This window comes from Danio rerio, chromosome 4 (genome assembly GCF_049306965.1).
Source record: "Danio rerio strain Tuebingen ecotype United States chromosome 4, GRCz12tu, whole genome shotgun sequence".
Classification (NCBI taxonomy): domain Eukaryota; kingdom Metazoa; phylum Chordata; class Actinopteri; order Cypriniformes; family Danionidae; genus Danio; species Danio rerio.
Genome location: NC_133179.1, coordinates 21,192,981 through 21,219,608, shown reverse-complemented (window position 1 = coordinate 21,219,608; position 26,628 = coordinate 21,192,981). Strand labels below are relative to the sequence as shown.

Here is a 26,628-nt window from a genome sequence, read left to right as displayed (position 1 = left end):
TCCATTCGTGAGCTAAAGATTGGATGACATGGATTATTCATTATATGCCCAGATTTTTATTTTTTTTAAATACTAGCTAAACCTAATCAAACATGCCACACATGCAGGATTTGGTCATACTTTACAAGCGTTTGTTTGAATTATTATAGCCATGACATGTCAAGCAACGTGTGATAGTATCTTAAACTACATGGTACAACATTTGGGGCTTTTCATATTGCAACTAGGGCTGTGCAATTCATTCATTCATTTTCCTTAATCCCAATTATTTATCAGTGGTCGCCACAGCCAAATGAACTGCCAACTTATCCAGCATACATTTTACACAGCGGATGCCCTTCCAACTGCAACCCAGTACTGGAAAAAATCCATACACTCATTCAAACTTATACACTACGACCAATTTAGTTAATACAATTTACCTGTAGTGCATGTATTTGATCACAAAATACATTGTTTACAATAAAAATTTTCCATTATTTTTAAGAGTGCATTACAGTACACATCATTCCATGGATGCAAGCAGAAACATTAAAAACAGCATTGCGTAAAAGTAGCAATCTAGAAAGTTTACATTTCACATTTTATTTAGCAATTTTTTATGTTAAACCCTAAATAATTAGTTTCCGATAAGTGTTTTATATTTTACAAATATTTATTAATTTATTTGAGTTATTTATATTTTAGTATTTTATTCACATTTATTTTTTCAAACATTTGCCCTGAAGTTCTAAATAAAGTAAGAAATATAACAATGTACAGTATGAGTACATTTCTAGATATATACTTTAACATGCATATAAAAAAGAAATAGTCTTTTCAAGTGGTCAAAAAAGCATACATACATTCATGAAATAAAATAAACTAGATCAAAGATTTTTTATACACACAAACAAAATATTGCAGTGAATGCTAGGTGCTGAAAACAATAGTTTAGTACTGCAATGCACATGCAACATAATTGTAAAGTGTTGCCCAGGGGGTTGCACTACTCATAAGGATTGATTTCTTTCATTTATTCACCACAAGAGAAAAACACCTATAAAGTCCTAAATGAGCGCCTCTGTCATGCTTCTGTTTGCTATTAGAAAATGAAGCACACTAGATCAGTTTTAACTGATAACACGACATGCTTTCGGCATCAGAGCATGTTTTGTTGCATCGCTCAGCATCCTTCATGTGCGTGAACAACATCCAGCATCACTTTATCAACAGTATAAGAAAGCAGTTTGACAAAAAACAACGGCTTTACCTCCATAAACAATTAACACTTTTACAAAACAAGTCTATTGCACCTAATTTAATTAATGACGGCGCGTGTATCACCGGCAACAGTTGAAATACAGCATTCACAATAAAGTGCCCATTCAGGGGGCTACATTTAAAGAATAACTTTACAGATTAAAAGGAAGAATCACATACCTTGTCGGGGTATTACAATCAGTCCGCAAGTCAGTGAGTCCCGTGATTTCGCATCGTCACCTTTCAGGCAGGCAGTGAATTCCACAAAAGCCGCCTCACCTGCTTCAGCAGCGGAGGATGGAGTAAAAGCTGAGCCGAGATGCTGTACAAGGAGTCCTGCTGTGAATGGCCGGTTACTCTCTCCAGGAGGTGTCTAGTCCGCCCAGAGACCCGAGAGCGGCTGTCACTCCTGGCCGTCCCTCTCGCGGACCTGTCAGCGCGAGCCACCCGCTCTCACGAGCCAAACCCCGGACAAACAAACGCGCCTCGATGCTGCAATTGTTCTCGTAGCCGGCTGGTGGCGCTGTTGTGTCTAAAACACCGCGGGTTTGACTGAGGTGAACTCTCAGTTTCACACCTTGAAGTATCCTTCACTTCGTTTGCGGTTTAACACAAGGGACGTCGAGTCGTTTGTAGTATTTTTGTTGTTTACATAAAAAGCTTAATATATTATACACTAACTTGTATTAAAACAAGAGTTTGCTTTATTTTTTAAGAAAAAAACAAACAAACAAACAAGATAGTTCAACTTCAACCGTTTGGGCGTCTCACGGAAGTAAAAGATAATTAACGCACCTGGACCTGGACCCGCGCTAAAATTTACGTCACTGCGTTCCGCCTGTGAGCTTGATTGATTGTCAAAGATACCTATTTTTAATTATTTCCTTGTTGAAATTTCTTACAATATTGAATCTCTTAAGCTTAATAATAATAAAAATAATAAGTTACTTAAAGCTTATGACAATCTTTTTTCTTAATGATTGTGGCTGTGTGTTTTTTTTTCTCTCTCTCTCTCTCTTTTCTTTTTTTTTTGTTATTGTATTTTTTCTCCAATGCAGTGATGTTATTATTCTTGTATTCAATTAAAAAAAATTGATTGTCAAGACATAAATAGGCAACGTTTAAATGTTTGTTGGCCAATTATCTACTACTATTTATACTTTGTTTTATTGTAGACTTTGCTATACAATGTAAAATGTATTTATATTTAATATTAATATATTTATATTATTGTTTAAAATGTAAATGTTTCAATTCTAAAATCTAAATTAAAATGCCAGAAAAAAGATGCTGATAAAGATGATGAAAATAGGGATTTTTTATTTAATTATATATTACAATACTGTATATTGCCTAGCTATATATGGCCATTACATTGAAATTGATTGTATGTATGTATGTATGTATGTATGTGTGTGTATATATATATATATATATATATATATATATATATATATATATATATATATATATATATATATATATATATATATGTATGTATGTATGTATGTTTGTATATATAATATATATATATATATATATATATATATATATATATATATATATATATATATATATATATATATATATATATATATATATATATATATATATATATATATAAAACCTTGCTAAGCTTTACTTGAGTTTGAGTGGCCACCAAATAAATGTCATGTTTTGTGTTGCACCACAAGGCTGCGCTGTTCTCCTCTTTAATAATTCTTCCAGCAGGCGTTTCTGCGTTGCCATGGTGATTCCTTGCCATAAATTGATGTACGAATCGCACAAATAATGCGGTTACATTTGTGTGTTTCTGTGTATGTTTCTGCATTGAATTTGAAAGCTCAAGAACATCAGAAGAGATTCTCCTTTTAAAGTCTCATTTAAACACATTGGACACATGCAGTGGCATGCTTAAATGCCATTTGAACGTTCTCTCATGAATGCGGGTAAATGCTGTAAAACGATGCTCATGCATGGATATAGCAAATGCATGCACTGTTTGTTACACAGGCCATTCTAATGAGCTGCATCAGTACTGATCTTGATTAAACCCTCTGCTCACACACAGTTTTTAGTAATTAGCAACTTCCCACCTTCAGCATGTGTGTGATGTGATTGATTGCCTAGCAACCATCTCCAGCTGCTGCATCATCAACCAATCACAAAGCATTATTGCGTTTCATTGTTATTCAATGTGGACAAAAATTTTAAGAAGACATGATTGTAGCTTAAACTTAAATACTGTAACAGAGCCATAGCCAGCCTTGTGAGGGGGGGGGGGACCTTTTTACAGTTATTCGACTTATTTTCTATTTTATTATGAGGTTCAAATAAATTCGAATGGTCACACTTTTTGACGTAAAATATAAAAACATTTTATAGATTTAGAATAAAGAAATATGAAGAGGCTACTTATTTTTAGACTACTTTATGTTATATCACTGGGGAGGGGGGCAATATGTTAAAGTTTTAAATTTAAAACTGTGCCCTATTATCATGTATTAGGCAAATAACATACTACTCAGCACATTCAACTTTCCTCAGAATTTGGCTATTTAAATAATAATAAATAAACATTGTAATAATAATCTAGAGCTTTACGATTTTTCTAGCTCCTCTTGTTAAACATAATACATTTGAAAATTCGTGGATAACAACAATAGCCTGATAAGAATTAATATGGGCCGCATGTGGAGCTTCACAACTTTTTACTGGTCATTTTTTTGTTTCAAGAATAAGGTCCAAGATTTAGAATAAAATTTACTTACAGATTTGTCTTTAAAAGCTGACTTGCATTAGATTCTGCTTGGTCTTAAAGCCTTTTTCAATTAATTATTTTGCCAAATTATGATAGCATAGCAATCAAAATATGACAAATGAGCTCATGTATGGGAGAAATACTGAACCTTTGCTAGTGGAAGGACAAGAATGTCGTAAGAAACCTGTTACCCTTGAGTTATATAGTAGTATGGCAGGGGTGTTCAAACTCCTGGAGGGCCGGTGTCCTGGAAAGTTTAGCTTTAACTCTAACCAAACAAACCTGAACCAGCTAGATATACTAGAAACTTCCTAGCAGGTATGTTGAAGCAAGTTGCAGCTAAACTCAGCAGGACACCGGCCCTCCAAAAAATGAGTTTGCACACCCCTGTAGTATGGGAAAATAAAAATAAACATTGCTGCTTTGTTGTTATAAATTTAAGAGAGTGATTAAGATCTACATCTGTTTATATCATTACATTAAATCTAAGGTGAATGACAATGCATTAGATTGTGCTGATTAGATTCAATTTAGCTTCCAGTGAGGGTGTTTTGTCAGTCTCTGTTCTTTGATGATAAGGGGTCAAATATGTGAGAATGTTTACATGTCACTAGTTCTTGTGACCAGGAGCTGTTTGAATTATTGTTATCTGAAGGGAACATCTTTGCTAGAAGCTCAGTGAGGTTTATTTCCTTTATTGCCATTTACTGTTTTGATAAGGGTCAATCCTGAAGCTGATGTGTGCTAGGTCAACAGCAACACTGCTCCTGAAATATTAAATGCAGTCTATGTTGCCTTAGTCAGACTTGCCAACACATTCTCAAAGATCTCTGTTTGAAGAAACCCCAAAGTTTCCTGATGTCTGCTTCGACAAGAAAAACTTTACTTCTGAGTTTCCTACAATAAGAAAAACTAATTTTATGAAAATCAATACTGACAGGTAACCAACATTTTTCAAAACATCTTTTTTTTTTGTATTCAAAAGAATAAAGAACACACCTTGAACTGGTTTTGAACAAGTCAAGAGTGAGTAAAATATGGCAGAATTGACATTTTTAAGTGAACGATCCCTTTAATGTCTGCCTCAGAAAGGTTTAAAGGCCTTAACATTACTTGCACAAATGTTATACAGCAAGTATAACCATTGATTAGGAGAGAAGCGGCAGGTAATAAAGTTGGTCAGATTATCTCATTAAAACTTGTAAACTCAACAACTAATCATACATTTCTACCTCTACTATACCATTTGGAAGCTCCCCAGATTCTTAAGCTGGCATGATCAAATGGGTACTAAACCGATATCAGGATGCACTTCTAAAGCCAGGAAAGTAAACTGGGTTGTTAGGGTTAGGTTTAACCAAAGTTTGTGGCATTTCTGGACCTTTTCAGGCAGGCTGTGAATGCCCTAAAAGTCACCTCACCTGCTTCAGCAGAAGATGATGAATTAAAACTGAGGTGTTGTAAGGAAGTCAAGCTTTTTCCCATTAAGTCCAAGATGTTTAGTTCGTCCAGAGACTCGGAAATGACTTACAATCCTGGCTATCCCTCTCACTGACCTGTCAAAATCACTGCATGGCACTGTTGAATAAATGCTATGTTTTAGTAATGTTAACTTAATGAAAGTATTTTAAATTTGTCAAATCTTAAAGTAGATTTTCAAAAAACAATAAAACAACAAAAAAGAAACAGACAAATAAAAACAATAATCTAACAATGGGAAGTTGGGATCAATATTTAAAAATTATTTGTATATTTAGTATTAATTTAGGTATTATTATTTGCATAGGCTACAAATATTAGTCTGTACTAATAGACAAAGTAAAATTGCTAAGTTACAAATCTATTTATCACACAGGGTGGAAATGTGTGCTGTGGCCTTGTCTTTTGAATCACTTTTAATAAATGTGATGAATTAGTTTGATTACTGTATTTTGTTACTTTTTTATGTAAGTGTAAATATTTTCATTTTTAAATGTGTTTAAAGCAAAGCTAAAAGTCTTAATGCAAAGCTGTTTTAACAATCTGCACAGTACTGTCCCTTACACATTCAGGAATAAAGGTACAAAATCTGTCATTGGGAGGGTCCCATTTCAAAAGGTACACTTTTATACCATACAGATGGACATCAGAACCTTTAAGTGACTGATTATGTGCCTTTATTTCAAAGAATAAGCAGAATGAGTGGTGTTTTATCATTGCTGTCAGATTTACACAAATAAATGAGACATGCATGCATATGACTGAATCTTACATATAATTAATGTATTTCAAATTACAGTGAAATCGACTAATCAAAAATAAGCTTTAAACAAGGAACAAGCATGGTTTTGAAGCTGTTGTACTGTGTAGCAACACAAGGCTGTGCTGTTCTCCTGTTCAATTCATCCATCTCACATTGCTGTGTTAGTGATTTCCAAAGGTTTGGCATACTATAAGTCAAGAATTATTAATTATCTCCTTATATCTATACTTTGAAGCTCAACAAAATGAACCCACCAGTTTCTGAAATGGATAGTAAACCCACAATAAAAGTTTACTCTATTTACTCTTTCTCAAGTGGTTCCAAACCTTAATACGTTTTTTTTCTGTTGAACGCAAAATAAGATATTATGATTTTAATTTTAAAGAAAGCTAAAAACCTGTAACTGTAAACCTGTAACTGTAACCTGTAACTGAAAACCTGTAACATATGGATGTCAATGGATACAGTTTTTTTTTAGCTTTCTTTAAAATATCTTCTTATATTCAACAGAAAAATAAACTCAAACAGGTTTGAACAAACAAAAGGTGAGTAAACCATGACAGAATTTTTAGTATTGGGTGAATTATCCTATTAATGCTGATGTGGACAGTTCAGCATTCAGTCCAAAATAGACCAGATATAAGTATACAACACACAGTGTAAATTATTGTATATTACCGTATGTTAATATGAAGACCAGATAAGTATGACATAACATTTTGGTCATACAAATGTAATTCGGACTGATCATTATGATTAATCCCATCACTATACATCCTAATTCCATGCAGTTCATGGGACACTGATTACTGAGAAATTAATAAAGCCCCTGCCCAGTTTCAACGAGTAATTAGAAACTTCCTATCATCATCATGATTGCCTGGCGACTGCTTTTGTCACATATGTCTGTTCATCCAATCACAAAACACCATGCCCCACATAGACCCCTAAATTCAAGATGCTAAATTTCAGTCATGCAAAATGTGATATATGTGATATATGTGAAATAGGCCTACAGAACAACTCCTGCAGAAGTGAACCCTAAATTAAAAATCTAAAATAAACATTTACAGCACAAATTAATTTGACTTTCTTCTACAGATTACATATACTTTAGCTATTAATTTGCTAACCATTTATCTATATGTATGCCAAAAAATAAATAACAAAAAAGTCTGGATATAACTTTTCTTCATAAGTATGAAGAGTTGTATTCACAAGTATTGTAGTACTTGAACAAAACAGTTCTCCATTCTTCATGCCAGCAATTAGGCCTATATTGATGATATACAAGTTGATAAAGCAGTATTTTATTGATTGTACAGAAATCAAGGGAAACATGTATCATTATGTTTTACTAGTCGAACAATAAAGAAATGAAATTAAAAGAAAAATCATTTTAGTTTATAATGATAGTTAAGACACTCTGTGGACATTTAAATGCATCTTCTGACAGATCCATCACTACAGATCACATACAGTCTCCTCAGATCAGAAGTCACAAATTTGTGGCTGGTACTGCTGAGACAGACAACAACATTCAACCAACCTGATCCAGGGGTATTTGATGGAGTTCAATTAGTTCTAAAACACACACACAAAAAACATTTGTGCTGATGTGTCTGAAGAGTCTTTTAAAAAAATATTTTCTGTTTAGTTTAACTAAACACTTCTCTCAATATACATTTCCTCTCACCTCTGCAATAAATTGCCTTGAGCTATCACACCAAAGATGTTGCCATCCGTTGCTACTTCAATCATGACCAGACTTGATTGAGCTGAGGCTCAAACCAGCAACCCAGCGACCCTCTTGCTGTGAGGCGACAGCACTACCTACTGCGCCACTGCATCGCCTACAAAAGCATGTATCAAAGACTTATTTTTCTTCATCTTATGAACAGTGAATTGATCTCTGTCCTAGTGTAAATGCAGATGGGTTTTCAGCTGTTTTTTGAATATTGTCAGAGGTTCAGTATTACATAATTATTATATTTACACATTTTTACCCACTGGTTGGATGATCTTCCAAATGAAGAAACGTAAAAACTATTCTGAGAATATGAAACAAGTTGGGGGAAGGAAAGACAAGACTTTTTATTAAAGTTGAGTGGCTTGTTGGATCATTTTTGTCTGCTAATTCTGAGATCTTGTGTAAAGGACACAAGTAAACATGTTATGGAAAATAGTGAATAAAAAAGTGGGATGACAGTTAAGGGGTTAAGCAAATAATATGAAAGCACTACAAAGAAAGAACAAATAACAGATAAGCATCAACACAGATAATCAGACAACACAGACAACAATTTGATACATCAGACAAGGTTTCCCATTTCACTTACAGAAAATCAAACACCAAACACGTTTAGTAGACCTCCCAAAAGGAGATTTTTGGCTGGATTATAGTGCTGTCATTGTTTTAAAATTCTAACTTGAGTGGAAAAAAACAACATTCAAAAGAAATAAAAAAAATAAAATTAATGTGTGAGCTCATATCATGCAAAATCAACTTTTGGACCCTGTTTGGAAAGAAATGTGTGTAGGAATACTGTGTATACAGCCATATTATATTGATATAAACACAACAAGTCACTAGCATTTTAACACAATTCAAGTGATTTAATAAATAATTAAATCAGGATTTAAATTCCAGACATTTTGAGTCCCACCACACCATGACGTAGCAGGACAGTTATCCCCTCAACTGATTTTGATTGACAGGTGGCGTGCATATGAGCAAGTCTCAGTATTTGCATGTACAGTATGTCCACAAGACAGAATTTGCAAATAAACTGGGATTAAAAGATCTGTTCCAACTATCTGCACATCATGTAGTACTGTGGGTTGTTGTTCCATCATGTCTGATTTGCTGCCTGTCATTTTGGTGAGTTTATCTGACATCTGACGCTGGGTACTCTAATCTGAAGTGACATGCCAAAACAGTGGGCGGAGCGAGCCAGCTCAATTGCATTTAAACAAACAGGCGTAAATGGCAAAAATTTCCTGTGATTCCAAACTTGCCATTTTTAGTAGGGTATAATACACTCAATGTAATAAATATCTACATATACATATATTATGTGTATTTTGAGCTGAAACTTTGCAGACACACACACACAGGCAACGGTCACTTACAGCTCCTGGAGGGGATGTAGAACAATGACTGTAAAAGCATGTAGACCTTCAGGTGGAGGTAAGAGGGTGTAGCCCAGCTAAGAGTAATGTAGTAGTCCAGCCTTGAAATGACAAGAGCATGACATAAAAAATGTGCAACATGATATCTTAAGAAAGGTCTGATTTTTCTGATGCTAAAGAGGGTAAATCTGCACAATCGAGGTGTGCTCTTTAAAATCTTAAATATAAGTAGTATGTATGCATATTTTGAATTATCGTAAAATTAAACAAAACTGTCTAAAAATAAAAAAGAAAACACAGGATTTAGAGAAAGTCTGAATATTAACTATAAAAAGGATATTTTACCCTAGCTTTAAATAAGGCACAGCATAATCAATAACAGAAGCTGTTGTATTGTGTAGCACCACAAGGCTGTGCTGTTCTCCAGTCCAATTCATTCAAACCTCATTGGTTTTACTGGTAAAAAGGTTCGAGATAAAAACTGTCAAAAATGATTGATTCACAATTTCCACATGGAAATGTAGATTGCTTACCAGAGTTATCTGTTTATATATACTGTGAAGCTTAACAAATTGCCCAGCAGTTTCTTAAGCTGGTGTGCTCAGTTTAGCGTATAAGTGAATAAAGCCTCTGCACAGTTTCCACAAGCACTGTAATTAGCAACTTCCCATAATCATCTCTAACATGGATGCATGTGATTGATAGCCTGGCAACTGATTCTGCCATGTCTTTTCCATCCAATCACAAATAATCCCCTGAGACTCTATAAAGAGGCTTACACTGCTGAACAAATAACAGCATATGCTGGTCAGGTGTGATTTAATGCTGATTTTCTGGGTAATTTCAATCTTACAAAGTGTAATATGAATCACAGAATTTGGGATTAGTAGAATAGGCTGATATAAAATTTGACATGTTAAACATGTTTGTTTTTTATTAATTTTGTTTCAACTTATAGAGTACAACTTTAGATGAGACAATTGTATTAGCCAATGACACAAGCTTTATAATAAAATTCAACAATCAGAAATATGGCTGAGAAAGATTGGTTTAGTTACACAGATTTTAAGTGAAGCCCAGTCATTGGGCTCAGGGCTGCCAGGTTTTTGCAACAATCTTAGCCCAATGATCAGTCAAAATAGCCCAATGACTAGTGATTAATAGCGCAACATCAAAACTCAAAATATGTCATCAGCCATTCGTAAAATACACATTTTACATCACTATAAATTTTACAATGTTTCTTACTTGTAGATAATGGTATACAAGCAATTATAAAGATTCTGTTATCATTAAAAATGATCTTACCTTAAATTGACAGCAGCAGGCATGGCATCTTTCATATGACTGTCGTTTGCTGTCAGTTTTATATTAAAAAAGCATGCTAAAGTATTGGGAAAGACATGGGTGGAATTGCACAAAATTCAACGATTCAAGATCTATAAACTGTATACAAATGTCAGATAACCTAAACCATAGGTGTTCCTAGAGGGCAGCAGTTTTGCTCCAACCCTAATCAAGCAAAGCTCATGCAACTAATCAAGGTGTTCTAATTAAAGACTTTTTTGAACACCTCAATTAATTGCATCAGCTGTGTTTGATTAGGGTTGGAGTAAAACAGTGCAGGAATTGAGTTTAACACCTACAGTATGTCCTAACACTTTTTTTTGCAGTTATCTAGAGTTTGTACAACACATCCCCTTATGACAAGATATTTCCAAGCTACTAGTGTCTGAACGATTAGGGATATGTCCATGTCCAGCCAAACAACTAAATGAATGCTTAGTTATAATTAACTGACTATATTCCAATTATAAGCTAAGAATTAAAGGAGCAGTGTACCTTAAAACTGAAAATGTTCTCACTATTTATTTGCCTCAAGTGGGTCTTTATTTAAATGCAATTAATTTTTCTTTTAAACACAAAAGAAGACTCTGTATTCTAAAGGATGTTGTAAACCAGCAGCCATTGACATGCAAAGAAAGAACAATAAATACTATGGAAGCCAATAAATGCTTTCCAACATTTTTTAAACAATTGTCTTTTGTGTTCAACAGAAGAAAGAAACTCAAACAGGTTTTAAACAAGTGAAAAATTAGTAAATGATGACAGAATTTTCATTTGTGGGTTAACTACCTCTTTAGAGGAACCTAATGAATCTAAAAATACAGTCACAGCAACAATTCACTAGTTTAGAACCTGTTTTTAAATCATTCCATTAGAATCGCAAGTCAAAACTGAACAGCTGATATCTGAAAGATTACCATTCATCATGAGATTATAAAGAAATTTTTGCCATATTCTTCATGTAAAGACTGGTAAAGACACAATACTTTAATCATTTTTAAGCTACTAACCATAGTAACCATAATAAATTTAAACTTTGTGGCATACATTGATTAAAGTCACAGTAGGCTTGTAAACGTCTTAACTTGCTTTATTATTGGTCTCACCAAACCGCACGTGGTTTCAGATTTATTTTCCATTTGTTCTACTGTAAACAGATGAATACAGTGACCTGTTGTGTGAATTCATTATTTGTGATGAGGTTTACTTGTGCCATATTCAAGGTCTTATTTTGATTAAAGTTTAGTTGAACCAAAATTTTTAATTCTGTATAATTACCCACCCTCATGTCATTCCAAACCCCCAAGACCTTATTTCATCTTCGAAATCAAGACATCACAAATTAAGATATTTTTGATCGAATCCTAGAGCTCACTCGCCCACCATAGCAATGGTCCTTCTCATTCAACGTCCAGAAAGAACTAAAAAGACAGACAGTCTCTGGAACTTTGCTGTCATCTAAAATATCCTAAAATATCTTAATTTGTTTTCTGAAGATAAACATGCTATCACAGGGTTGAAATGGTGGTAAGTGTAACTGATTACAGAATTATATTTTTGTAATAAGCCTTTAAGTCCTTTTTTATTTCAGATGGCTGGAAATGGTTGAATTATTAATGCACATGTAAACAGTCTATGATAATTCACTATAAAATTCTGATGTTAGACACTACTACTAATTTTCCAAAAATTTGCCAAAGAAAACAGAGAAAACTTTGAAGCAAAAGAAAAAGTGCAGTTAATAAAAATACATTTTATTGAATAATCTTTATATGCATCGTACAAAATTAGATCTCAAAAATGTAGAGAAAACAAAGATTAGTGGAGTATGTTTTAGAAACCAAACTTTTTCTCATTATTCTACTTCAGCATTTCAGACTTTATTCAATGTTAGTTAGATCTTTTTTAATTGATTTTTTTAGTTTAAAAGTAAAACAAATCAAAAGCCAAAGAAAATTAAACAATAAGGATAAATATCCCATAAAGCTGCAAAATTATATTGTTAAACAAATAGGCTACTACAGCATTAACACACTAAGTAATAATGCAAACATAGTTAAATATTAAAACCTAATTTAATGTTAAATGTTAAAATGTAACACACAGTTAAATGATAAATGCTTAAATATTTTTTTTTATAAATCAACAAATACAAACAAAAGACCACAACTGTTTCTATACACAGGCTGCTCTTAAGAATGCTTACACTCTTTTTTGGCCTCAGTGTGAAGATAGAAGGATGTTTATAAGAAAGTCATTATTACAAAAAGCTATCATTACTTTAAGAAGGTAATTCATTATTTCAAAGATTTATTTAATTATTCTCCTTCTGCTTAGTCCCTTATTTATCAGGGGTAGCCTCAACGGAATGAACCGCCAACTATTCCGGCATATGTTTTGCACAGTGGATGCCCGCAACCCAGTACTGGGAAACATACAGTATTATATTATATTATATTATATTATATTATATTATATTATATTATATTATATTATATTATATTATAGTATGTGAAAGCAAGGGATTATTATAAGAAAGTTTCCCATTATTTTCACTCACAAATGATTCTTTTTAAATAATGGAAGACACTGGCCACAATTTCACATGTCGTGAACGTGATGTAAATATAATATTACCTTGACAAAATGATCTCGGGGCCATGACACAAGATATTATCACATTCCAACAAGTTAATATCATGTTCCTATTTATTAATTTGATGTGGCCATGACAAAACTAAGTGAACCAAACATGGCCCCTCCCGGTCACTGTGAATCTGAGAAATTTATCAATAAAATTTTTAAGATCCTATAAACTATCAAATGTATCATATTGCTGTTTTCACTGTGGTACTTACTATGGTTTTACCATTCAGACAATGACACATTTGATTAAAAATATAAATATATATAAAAATACAAGAACACTTGCATTCTGTAAAAGATGAATAAAAAAAAAATCAAAATTAGTTCGGTGTGTGTAAGAACCAAACTACTTTTTGTTTGTTCAATTGTTTTAAATCTGTCAGCAATGCAAAGCTGTATTAGCAATGATGAGGCTAAGAGTAAAGATTTCTGCTGCTTTATATATATATCTGAAATATTTTTTAGGAGAAAACAAACAGAAGAATATCAAAGATAGATTTCTATGGACTACGACATATAATCTTTGATTACATCTGAGAGTCTTCTTCAAATAGCTCTTCCTCTGATTGCTTTGACTCTAATTGCTTTGACTCTTTGATTTTGAAAAAGCAGTCATTGAAGTCAATAGTGTTTTTGTTGTTCCTATAGAGGTCACTGGCCATTTTTTTTCGATGGTGGTATGTGTGAATTATTGTAAAGAAGAAAGCAAACAGAGGGATAGAAAAGACTCCAGTTCTCTATGTACTACGACGTTTTATCTTTGCATAAAGCTGAGAGACTTCTTCAAACAGCTCTTCCTCTGATTGCTTTGACTGTGTTTGTTTAGTAAGCTCATCTGCCCTTACAATCACCTGCGCTTCTGTTGAATTTGAAGACTCTTTCACTGAACTCTTTGCTTTTGCTGCTCCTCCACGATATATCACTACATAGTCATCATGAAGACAAGAGACGCTGTCCACCACCAGATTTTCTTTGGCTGTTCCAACAGATGACATCGTGACATAAATAGAGTCTCCTTCATTCTCCTGTGCAACATGAAAGATTGACAGAGCTGAATCATTGTCTGTTGTGTGTGTTCCAGAGGTAAAAACTGTGTTTAATTTTATTTGCAAATTTACCATTTAATAAATAAATAGTGGTGAATTATGACTCACCTTGATTGCATTTTGACTGCTTCCATTTTTCCATTCTTCTTCTTTAGCTAGTTGCAGTTTCCCACGCGCTTTTCTTGAAGAAAAAAAAAACAAAGCAAAAAAACAGGTCAAAGTTAAATTCATCAAATGAGCTTAAGTTTTGGCAAAACAATTAAATCATATAAAAAAGTCATATATAAAAACTGAAAATGACGCAGACAATGGAAAACAACTATAACACTTTAATTGACGGTAGTGTTTATAAGACTTTTATGACACTTTTATAATCACGACATGAATTTCATTACGTGTCATTTGTTCAGATATGTCATTTAAAAAGCAAAGATGACATTGTTTGAGATGTGGTGATACTTTAATAAACTTTAATGGTCATTTAAATACGTTAACTCAATTATCTAGACTGCGATACTCATTCATTCATTCATTCATTTATTTTCTTGTTGGCTTAGTCCCTTTATTAATCCGGGGTCGCCACAGCAGAATGAACTGCCAAATTATCTACCACATATTTTACGCAGCGGATACCCATCCAGCCACAACCCATCTCTGGAAAACATCCATACACACTCATTCACACTCATACACTATGCCCAATTTAGCATACCCAATTCATCTGTACCACATGTCTTTGGACTATGGGGGAAACCGGAGCACCCAAAGGAAACCCACGCGAACGCAGGGAGAACATGCAAGCTCCACACAGAAATGTCAACTGACCCAGCCGAGGCTCGAACCAGCAACCTTCTTGCTATGAGGCGACAGCACTACCTACGGCGCCACTGCGTCGCCGACTACAATACTTGCTGAGAATATTTTTGAATGGCTCTTCTGTGAAATTAGCTAAAAAAGAAGATTAGAGGAGGCTTGTATCTTAAAATAGAACAGTACGACAGTGTTCTTTCAGGAAGCATTTTTTGTAAGTAATTCCTGACTAAGTTGTATTGTCTTTGTAATCATAATGCTTTTATTTTGGATTACATAGATGTTGGTTGCTTTGGAGCGCCATGTTGGTTGGATTGTAAATAAAAAGGAATAAGAGACACACAAATTCATGTACTGAAATGGGAAAGTGCATCTACGATCATTTATTGACCATTTACACACGTCTCTGTCATGACAACCTGAAACAAACAAAAACATTAAAACCTTTCTTTGCTTTGTCACGACAATTTGAAATAACCAAGACACCAAAACTTGTCATAAATCTGTCACAAACATGTTGTAAGGCCACTGTAGTTGAGGTCACAAAACCTCGATTAGTGATACTGTTATGAAATTCACGCAAACAATTGTAATGGCCGGTCACAATGACAATTTATGTCATGTTGTCTTGGTAATGGCAAGTTGTCATGACTAAGACAGGTTATGATTCATGTTTTAAATCAAGTGACAAAAACCTCAAACAAAGTTACATTTGCATTTGATGACACAACGGAAGAAAATAAATTTAATGACACAATGTTTTATATGTGTAAAATGTCATTCATGATGTGTCATGACATGATTATAAAGGTTTCTTCTTTATAATCTTAGATGTCTTAGGAAAACCCCCTTTGGGTAAAGTGTTACCAAAACAAGCAGCAGTTATTTTTGCTCAATGTCTTTTCAGATATGACTTCTCTTTTTTATTTAAACAGTTTTATGTGTAAAACTGGTGTCAGTGCTGTTATCAATGGTGTCAAGTGAAAAGTCAGAAAAGTATACAGATCCATCTAAAACAACATTAGGGTGTAAACAGGTTGTGTTCAAAGTTAATTAACTAGTATCTTTATCTTATGTGTAACATTGCCCTTACTATATACTACACTGTATATTATGTATCACTCCCAGTGCTTTGTCATCTGTTTTGTGGACCTACCGTACACATATAATGACAGACACCAAAATTGCCGAAGCCAGAACAGGAACACCAATCAGCATAAAGGTATAACTCAAACCTAAAGAAGTATAAATGAAAGTTTGTGGAAAAAAAAAAGATTATTCACTGAATCATCTAAACAAGTTTTACAGAGTCATAGAGTTTTAAATACAATCTAAAAATATATTAGCCTTAGCTCTTTCACTTAAGTCAAAGATGAGAAATCTTGGTATTGGTTTATAGAAAACAAACAGATTTTGTATTTGCTTTCTATTGAATATATTGCAGAAAAGAAACTCACATGTATCACATGCAGTAGATGGAAGATGTTGAAACAGATGACTTGCATTGCCAAGAGTGTTTTTACTGACACACAGCAGAGTGTTTGTGTGTGTGAGAGACTGATGTAAAGAGATGACGCTCCTCAAGCTTGTGTTGCTTAATCGCTCTTCACTGATGAACGTGTTTGAAGAGTTCAAGATGAGACGTCCAGACAGATGCCACTCCACTACAGGAGACGGATTCCCATCAACCTCGCAGAAACACACAGTTACATTCCCAATGTTACAGCTGGAGTTTAGGATCTGAGGAGCATCTGAAAAAGAAAGAGAATGACATTAAAGAGATTTATGAGTGTATTATGGAGGAGAACAGAACAGATGGCAGTAAAAGTCCTACACTGCACATGTAATGTGATGCTGCTGTGAGCTGTTCTGTTGTTGTCCTGCAGCTGGTAGCTTATAGAGCAGGTGAAAGTGACTCTGTGGTGCCGCCGAGCAGCAGTGAAGTTCAGATCAGAGTTGATGAGCTCCTGTAGTTTGCTGCTCTCACTGAGGAGGATTCTGGCAGTGGAGCTCCATGTGAGAGTTGCTGGAGGAGAAGAGCAGAGAGTCTCAGCAGAGCAGCGCAGACTCACAGATCTGCCCTCCAACACCTCCTGCTGACCCTGCAGCTCCTGCTTATCCACATACAACACAACTCGCGGATTCATCGGAGACTCTGAAACACACACAGATTGGTCTTTAATAGACATGAAAAAGTGTATATTTAAAGGTCTACAATATCAAATGCAAAACAAAAACCCAACATTTTTTTTCAGCAATAATATACAATTTTTGTTAGAGAAATGCGTACTTAGCAAAGTCCCTAGTGTTCCATTACATACAATTCGAATAATGAGAATATACACTAATATATAAACAGTCATGAATTCACTCACCAATCACATCTAGTGAAACATTGGTTTTGTTGTAGGTCCATTTCAGTCCACCTTCACCCTCAATCCTAAACATATACTGACCACTGTGAATTGATGTGACCTCATAAAAGACAGTGGTACAGTCCTTGTCTGTTAATTTTCCAGTTATTTTCCCTTTAATAAATAAGTTCTGCATTGATTCACTAGAGTTAAATATTAGATTTTTGTCCACATTAGTCCCACTTTTAAACCAGTATCCAGCAGCTCTCTCAGTGAGGTTTTTATCATATGTGTCATTAATGTCAAATCTGCATTTTATAACCACACAGGATCCACTGAGAGCTTGAATCTTCTCTGGCAAACTGATGTTGAAATCTCTACAGCAAACACCTACAACACATGTAATCAAAAGATGTCAAATTCAAGCAGAAACAAACACTGAAGCTTTTAGATACACCAGCACATTACCTTTGGTTAAAAACAAAACAAAAAAACAATTAATCAAATTTCACGATGCAATTATTTATTTAATTATGTTGAACATATAAAATAAAACAATATTGACAATGACATCTGCCATAAACACAATTTTATATATGGGAAGTAGTCAAAAACAAATAAACTTAAATGTATGGCACCATACAGTTTCATGTATTTGTATTAAAAATATAAATTTTACAGATGCCTGTTAATACTTTATTCATAAAAAATGATTTTGAACAACTCTGTTCCCCAACACTACAATAGTATTGAAATAATCCTCACTGTATCCTCTAATCACACTGTATAAAGTAATGCTTTCATCTGCATTTTCCATGGTTTTCTCTGTGATCTCATAATTCGTAGTGTTGTATAGTTTTTTGGAAAGTCAAATTTAGTTAGTTTAAAAGTCTTATTTTCTAATAAATGAATAAAAAAAGAAACAAGCCGATGATTTAATGTTGATTACTTTTCTAAATGGATATACCATTAAAAAAAATGAACCCTCTCTTTCTTTTGCGTACTCTTTAAAAAGTGTTTCTCTCTACTCTGCCATCCTCTTCTTCCTGCTCAGCAACCAATAACTTCACCACATTCTTCAATAATAAAACAACTATACTGTAGTCTACGTTTTCTCTACCACAAATATAATGATCAGCTGAAACTTTACAGACCACATTACTAAAAATATCTAGTCCTGCTGATTCACTAAAATTGTATTGTCTCTTTGAGATTATAGTAAAATAATTACAATAAGATGCAAATAAAAGAGAAAACAAACCATTGTTAAACAAATAGTATAATGGTAAAAATTACACATTTAAAGGTAGATAATTCTGCAAGCAATTTGCCTATTTTTCCCACAAAAATATTTATTGTTTTTTCACTATATGCACCAATTAATCTTGTAGATTTTAAGACTGCTTTAATTTAAAACCTTTTAGATTAAAAGCCTTGAAGTAATTACAATTACAAGCCTTGAAGTATATAAAAAGTGAATACAAATTTTTAATTAACTTTTTTTTTTCATTTACAAGTGGTTTTAATTACACTAAACAAGTTACACTTTACTAGATTTATGTGCGCTGCAAAAATATCCATAAATGAGCAATTTTCCCTATTTTGTGATTCATGTTTGTATTTTCCTACTTTTGAATTGCATTTTGGGACCTTTCTTCAAATTCAAAAAAGTGACTTTAAAGTGATACATTGTCTTGTTTATTTTATAATAGTGTTGTATAGTTGTATTGCAATTTCCGCAGGAGTATACTAAGGTTTCATTAAAAGTCACTGTAGAGTTGAATTTTTAACATCAAAAGTTGACAGAGCAGAGATCAACTTCCCATAACACAATTCACAACCGTAAGTAAATGGAGAACACTTGTGAATCACAAAATACATAAACTGTTAACTAATAGATATTTTTTACACTCTAGTGAATGAGGAAGAAAAACCAAACAAATAAACCTTGTAAGAGAAAACAGAAGGTAATGATTTTGTCAGCAGTGTCCATGTCTTCATTAACACACTCAGTCCTGTGGAGAAACACACTTGTGTTTACAAACTTGTATGTATAATAGTAATGTAACTATCACATACTGAATCACACACTGAAAAATCACATAAGAGTCTCATTCTAAGTATGATATACAAAACATGCCATTTTTGGCAAATCTAGGAATTAATTAAAATTAATTACAGCTTAACAAAGTAAAAATACTGACTTAACACAGTAAAGATACTGACTTACCAAGCAACGTTATTTTCAATAAGTTAAAACTAAAACTGATATTAAAACTATACAAACTATAAATGTTACTAGACATTCATTAACTGAATTAAAATATATATAATAAATAAAAAACTAAAGCAACTTTAACCAACAACAGTTACTGAAAAACACTGAAATAAAAATAACAATTAGCAAAAATTACAATAGAATTAAAAGCTCTCATTCTGTGGCTCAATCTGACCTGTCCCTGTTTATAAAAGTCCCTGTCGATGTGCTTTTACAGACAAACACATCAACCAAGTGCATGACGATGTGTACACAAAAAAACTTTACTATATAAACATAAAACAGATGTTGTAACTTTTCTTCAGATTGCAAAAAAAATTTTTTATTATGCCTAACTACATATATAATCTTTGATGTGAAGACTTTTTTTCATTTAAGTTGCATTTGTGTGGTTTTGGGTTCAGTATTTATGATTAATTTATTATTAACAATATTCTTTATTGTTTGTTATAAATTATTAATTTATTTTTTTTCATTAAGAGGTTTGCACAAGTTTTAATGTAAACCGTGCAAACGTTAAACTTTGCTTTATTCTACACTGAATGTGTACTGTTAACTCAGTTGAACTATAATTACTACAAACTAAACATTAATATATAAAAACTAAACAGAAATGTGTTTACAAAACAAATTAATTAAAACTAACTAAACATTAATCAAAAATAGTATCAAAATTAAAAAATAATATAAAAATGCAAAACTAAAGTAACATTGCTTACCAGAAATGATAAGACAGTGTGGTTGCAAAAACCTTTTCAGAAAAAAAAAAAAATTGTGGATGGTTAGAACTGCACTGCTGCTGATGTGAGGCTTGCAGGACTGTGGTGTGAACACAAATACTAAATACTGACTGAACTTCCTGTGTCGATGCCAACTATGTATAACCTTTCAAAGCACAAGTGTTTTTTTTCAGAACCTATTCAGTACATTCAGAAATGCAAAACGTTTAGCTTAATTTAGGGATAAATTAATTTAAAATGTATCTAGATGTTAAGTTGCTTTAACACAATTGTAAAGTACTACATTACAGGATGTACTGTATACATCCAATCATACATTATTATCACCTATGATCTTGCCTGCCTTGCCCTCCTTAATACAGTTGTTAAGCTGCATTAGTGTTTATTTCATTCTAGTCCCATTCACTTCCATAGATTTTAGATGTTAAAACAGCCCATTATGCTGCTTGATGTTGCAAACTGATGTTACCTTATTGTATTAATCTATTTGTTATGTAAGGTCATAAACACAGTTGTTTTTATGTTATTCCTAGTCATTTCTTCCTTAGGCCCCTGAATCTGAAGTTCTGAGAAATAACACTATAGAAATAAAGATTAATTAAATTTGATTGAATTTAACAAAGCATTTATGATAAGTAAATAGTCTTTACCTGGCCAATTTGCAAGCAGCACGAGGGAAGAACAGGCTTGATAGCCCTAAAATTGACACAACACAAAGCAGTGGAATTATAGCATTGTCGGCGGGACTGAGCGCGGAATTCCCGTTGTAATGGAAAAGCATGGTGGGGATTGGACCACGCCACTAGTGGAGAGGTGCTTATTCTGACATGGTGACTTATATTGGCGAATATCGGCTCATAGCCATGTAGATTGTCAATGACGAATTAGACTTGTCACTGAAGAGATGTATAGCATCTCAATTCACTCACTCACTAACCTTTGCCTTAGTCACTGAATTATCAGGGGTCACCACAGCAGAATGAACCTGCAATTAATTTTATGTGACATATGTCCTTCTAACCTGGAAACACTCATACACTCTTTCATTCACACACACATTTATTCACTACGGCTAATATACTGTAGTTTACCCAATTGACCTACAGCTCATGTCTTTGGACTGTAAAGGAAAGCAAAGCACCCAGAAAAAACCCACACAAACATGGGGAGAACATGCAAACTCCACACAGAAATGTCAACTGGCCCAGCCAGGACACGAACCAGCGATCTTCTTGCTGTGGGGGGACAGAGCTAACCAGTCAGCCACTGTGCCACTCTGGATCTTAATTCCCCCAAAATAAATTAATAAATAAAAATCACAAATTCGTTACATAGTGCATTGGTGAAAGAAAATTAAATGATACACAGCATACAATGTGGACACATCTAGGGTTACATGGCCAATTCTCTATTAAATCTGTTAAAAAAAAATACACCAGAGAAACAAACTAAAGAAAGAAAACAATACACATTAAATGATCAGACATGAGATGCTAAAGTAAAAGCCTGCGACCAGTTTGTTTGTTTTTTTAAACATTATCAAGCAATAACTACATCAGCATTGCTTTACAGCTCATCAGAATGCAAAATGTAAGATGTAAGGTATAGTATGTTTATTTGTATTTTAAGAGAGTGCTGTCAGAGCTAAGCTCATTATAGTATTAACCGTGCCAAATACTGTATGGCCAATAAGGACCTTTTGACTCTAGCAATATTTTCTGAAACAATAAATAAGCATATAAAACCTTTTTGGCTGCACAGTCGTGCAGTGGGTAGCACGAACGCCTCACAGCAAGAAGGTCGCTGGTTTAAGCCTTGGCTGGGACAGTGGGCATTTCTTTGTGGAGTTTGCATGTTCTCTCCGTGTTTACGTGGGTTTCCTCTAAGTGCTTCGGTTTACCCCACAAGTCCAAAGACATGTGGTAGTTGATGAATTGGGTGGGCTAAATTGTCCATAGTGTATGTATGTGAATTAGTGTGTGTGGATGTTTCCCAGTGATGGGTTGCAGCTGTAAGGGCATCAGCTGCGCAAAACATATGGTGGATAAGTTGGCAGTTCATTCCAGAATTAATAAAGGGACTTAGCCGAAAAGAAACTGAATGAATTTTTAAAATTTCTCTGTTCTTTAGCTTAGTGTTTGATAATTGTTCTTATGTCCCAAGCTACATGTGTGTGAACTGTGTCTGTCCTGTCTCCCCTCATATTTACCTGTCCCTGCATTTGATGTAGTGCATCTGTTTACCTCTGCTCTGCCTGCAGTGTGTATTTGTAGTCTTGTTTTGTGGAAGCCCTATATCTGTTCACCTGCATCTTTGTTCCGTTTTTTTTTTTTTCTGCTCTGCGTCACCCTGAATAAGTCTGACTATCTGACTGCTTGATTTCCCTTTTGTTATTAAATATTATTTCAGAGACTTATCCCATGCGCTTGAATTTCCTCTTGAGTTTGACAAATTCAACTTATTGAATCAATGTAGTATAAGGTGTTCTTAAAACATTATAATTAAATACAAAATGATAAAGCAAGTAGCACCTTCTAACAAATGATACAAATTTTCTTAGAACTGACTTCTCTCTTTAGTGGATTATTTTTTGCTAAGCTAGTGCATGTTAAAGAGTCTTTTAGATGTGTGAAGAAGGTTCCTTTAAACCAAGTCGCCAATTTAGTTTGTGTTCATTTTAAATTATATATCTTTTTCATTTAAAACAAATGCTTTGCTTAAAGTGTGGAATGCTTGAGGACTTCTCATAGTGTTCCCTACAACTTATGAATTATTTGTACTTATACAGTTGAAGTCAGAATTATTAGCCCCCTTAAATTATTAGCCCTCCTTTTTATTTTTTACCCAATTTCTGTTTAACGGAGAGAATATTTTTGAACACATTTACATAATAGTTTAAATAACTCATTTCTAACAACTGATTTATTTTATCTTTGCCATGATGACAGTAAATAATATTTGACTTTTCAAAACACTTCTATACAGTTTAAAGTGACATTTAAAGGTTTAACTAGGTTAATTAGGTTAACTAGTCAGGTTAGGGTAATTAGGCAAGTTATTGTATAACGATTGTTTGTTCTGTAAACTCTCGAAAAAGAAATATTGCTTAAAGAGGCTAATAATTTTGACCTTAAAACAGTTTTTTTTTTATTTCCTTGCTATGTTCAACATCGCTTGAAAATATTTTTAAAAATAAAGAAAATTCAAACAGGGGGCAATAATTATGAAATTATTATATTTTATAATTACTAAAAACTGTATATACAATTTTTGCATTTAAAATGTGTTGGAACGACGGATCTCTTATAGACATGTCATATATAAACATGTCAGTTTAGTTAATAAAATTAGATGTGAAGAGGAGAAATGAAACCACACCTTGTAGGGGAAAACAGAATGTCTTTCATTAACATCAGCTCAGTCCTGTGAGAGAAACACACACACGCACGCACGCACGCACACACACACACACACACACACACACACACACACACACACACACACACACACATATTTACATCCACAAATTTCTACAGTAATTATTGTTTAAAATACAAGTTTAACATTTTACGTAAATATTGGTAACACTTTACGACAAGGTTGTATTAGTTAATGTTAAATACTAAATAATAGATAATGTTAATGTATCCACTAACATGAACAAACAATGAAAAAATACTTTTACAACAATATTTATTCATGTTGGTTAACATTAAAGAAAATACATATATCTACAGGAAAACAAGATTGCAAGACTTACCAAATATCAGAGGAGTCAAAAAATCGCTACAAATCAATTTCAAGATTCATTGGTAAATATTAACCTTATCATATTCCATATTAATGAATCCAAGTAAATGTGTGCTGCATAAACAATGACTAAAACAATAAACTCACTGAGTATATGAGTATGTGTTTAAACACTAGTATTAAATTGATTCTGTTGGTTCTTTGGAGGCTCAATGTTTTTCTACTTACTTATGTTTACTGTCAGAAAACAAGTGCAAATATTTGAAGATGCACATTTTAAATGTACTGCACAAGCATAAACTTCCTATATGTTATTTAAAGGTTGAGCTTTTAGACTTTATTTGTCAAACTTTATTCTCAGCCTTACAAATACCCCAGACAGCAGGGGATATTTATTCATATTAGCTAACGCCCCCTAGCGTTCATTGACCTACTAACTGAATAATGTTAGAAAATAGAAGTTATTTACAGTATGAGAAGCCATGTTTTATTTCTTTCCAACCAGTATAACATTGAGTGTGAATTAACTTTCGTCATCATCATAATTACTATAAAATAACCGTATCCGGTTGCAATGCTATACTGATAAACTGATGTTTTTAAATATTTATTTAAAAGAATATTTTAAGATCAAACTAACTATGTATGTGATTTATCTTCAGTTTGTCCAATTGTTGCTGAACATCATTTTGTGCAAAGTTGGGTGTGATTGCTATCAATCAGTTTGCCATCATTTACTAATCAAATGACATATCTTATTTTCAGGCTTCATTTGGTAAACTCTCAGTCTCTGTAGTCTAGCAGTTTAACTAGATTCCTTGTTTTTATTAAAGATGACCAACAGTTTTTAAATGGATACAAAAAAGGGTAAAAAAAAATATTTTAAACTTCTGGAGAAAATAGTGTCAGAGTTCAGAAACCCAGGTCTGGTTGGGCCAGTGAGCCGCAACTAACAAGACCTGCTCCTTGTACTCCCAGACTTTGCACAGTGTTTGTCCGAGTGGGCTCACGGGGAAAAATGCATATTTGTGCATGCATGGGGGCCAGCTGTGAGCAAGCGGATGCATGCTGAGGGGGGCCTTGGTCAGGGAGTATAACAACTGGCAATGGGAGCTTTCGGGAGAAGCATGAGGGGCGACCCGGGCTTCTCTATATCAGCTGCTCCTATATCAGCTTGTCTGTACTAGAGTGGAGTCTCCATTCTTCTGAGAATGCTAGCTGCCATGAGGGTGCATTGGCTGCATGCTTGAGCTCACCTGGAATGTGAATGGCACTCATCATCGATTTTAGCCACGTGAAAAGTCTCCGTCGAGACTATATGTCCCAGGAACGAAACGCACTTGCTGAAGACCCAACGCAGATCATGGTATTCCGATAGGAGTCCGGAGAGATCTACAGCTTAGACCTGCAATATAAAGGAAACAGAACCAGAACACGGGGCAACACCCAGACACATAGTAAGACAAGACGGACTACAAGACAACACAGAATTAGCTGCCCAACCAACGTGAGGATTGTGTTTGATCAACCACGGGTGCTCCAATACCACGGGAGCACTTGGGGAATCAAATGAATACAGATTAATAACCTCATGGTGATTGCCAGAAATAATTAAACTAACAGAAGGAGTGAAACGAGTGATGGAGGTGATGGTAAGACCATTCAGGGAGAGGACAGTGATAGGGGAGGAAAGAGGGATAGCAGGAATGCTCCAGGGCTCAACAGTGGGACTGTCTATAAAGTTGCCCTCTGCTCTGGTGTCGATTAGGGCAGAGCACGAAAGGACAACATCTCCACACTGAAGAGAGGCTGGCAGTAAGGTACCATATGTGGTGGTGTCAGAGAAAGGAAACGTGCACACCAGGATCCCCCGTATTATTGGTAAGCTGGTGATTTTAAAGGACACCAAAAAGCCTGATGACCCGGTTTCCCATAGTTCAGGCATACGCCTTAGCCAGCCAATGTAATTTTTCCTGAGTAGTCAGTCGCAGATGTCCCAACTGCATTGGTTCCTGTTCAGGAGTGGTTGATAGAGTGTGGAGACACCCTCTTCAGCCTTCCAGGACGAACAGGTCGCTCACCAATTTTGACAGCGAAGAAGGCGACCCTCAACACGAAGAACAAGGTCAACCAGGGTGGCAAAATCATGAGGGAGATCATGGGTGGCAATCTTGTCCTGGATCTCGTCATCCAGACCGTCCCGAAACCTTGCTTGAAGAGCTGCTTCATTCCAAGCGCAGGCCACTGCCTGTGTCCTGAATTGGGTAGAGTAGTCAATCC

General features: G+C 34.2%; 1 protein-coding gene and 1 long non-coding RNA gene across 2 annotated transcripts; both read right to left on the bottom strand.

Annotated features, from left to right (window-relative positions):
* Positions 1-7,427: 7,427 nt before the first annotated feature.
* LOC141381624 (uncharacterized) lies at positions 7,428-12,813 on the bottom strand. The gene is made up of 3 exons (XR_012402086.1): positions 9,378-12,813; positions 7,942-8,098; positions 7,428-7,829 (listed from the first exon to the last, which is right to left on the bottom strand). It is a non-coding gene; the product is annotated as an uncharacterized lncRNA (long non-coding RNA).
* A 604-nt stretch (positions 12,814-13,417) lies between these two features.
* On the bottom strand, positions 13,418-25,735 carry LOC108183407 (uncharacterized). The gene is made up of 11 exons (XM_068220774.2): positions 25,605-25,735; positions 23,977-24,021; positions 21,249-21,294; positions 20,578-20,609; positions 19,528-19,595; positions 17,602-17,970; positions 17,061-17,381; positions 16,684-16,977; positions 16,383-16,461; positions 14,525-14,597; positions 13,418-14,395 (listed from the first exon to the last, which is right to left on the bottom strand). The coding sequence occupies exons 2-11, from the start codon at positions 24,009-24,011 to the stop codon at positions 14,108-14,110; spliced, it is 1,605 nt and encodes a 534-aa protein (XP_068076875.1). The 5' UTR covers positions 24,012-24,021; positions 25,605-25,735; the 3' UTR covers positions 13,418-14,107.
* Positions 25,736-26,628: the final 893 nt, after the last annotated feature.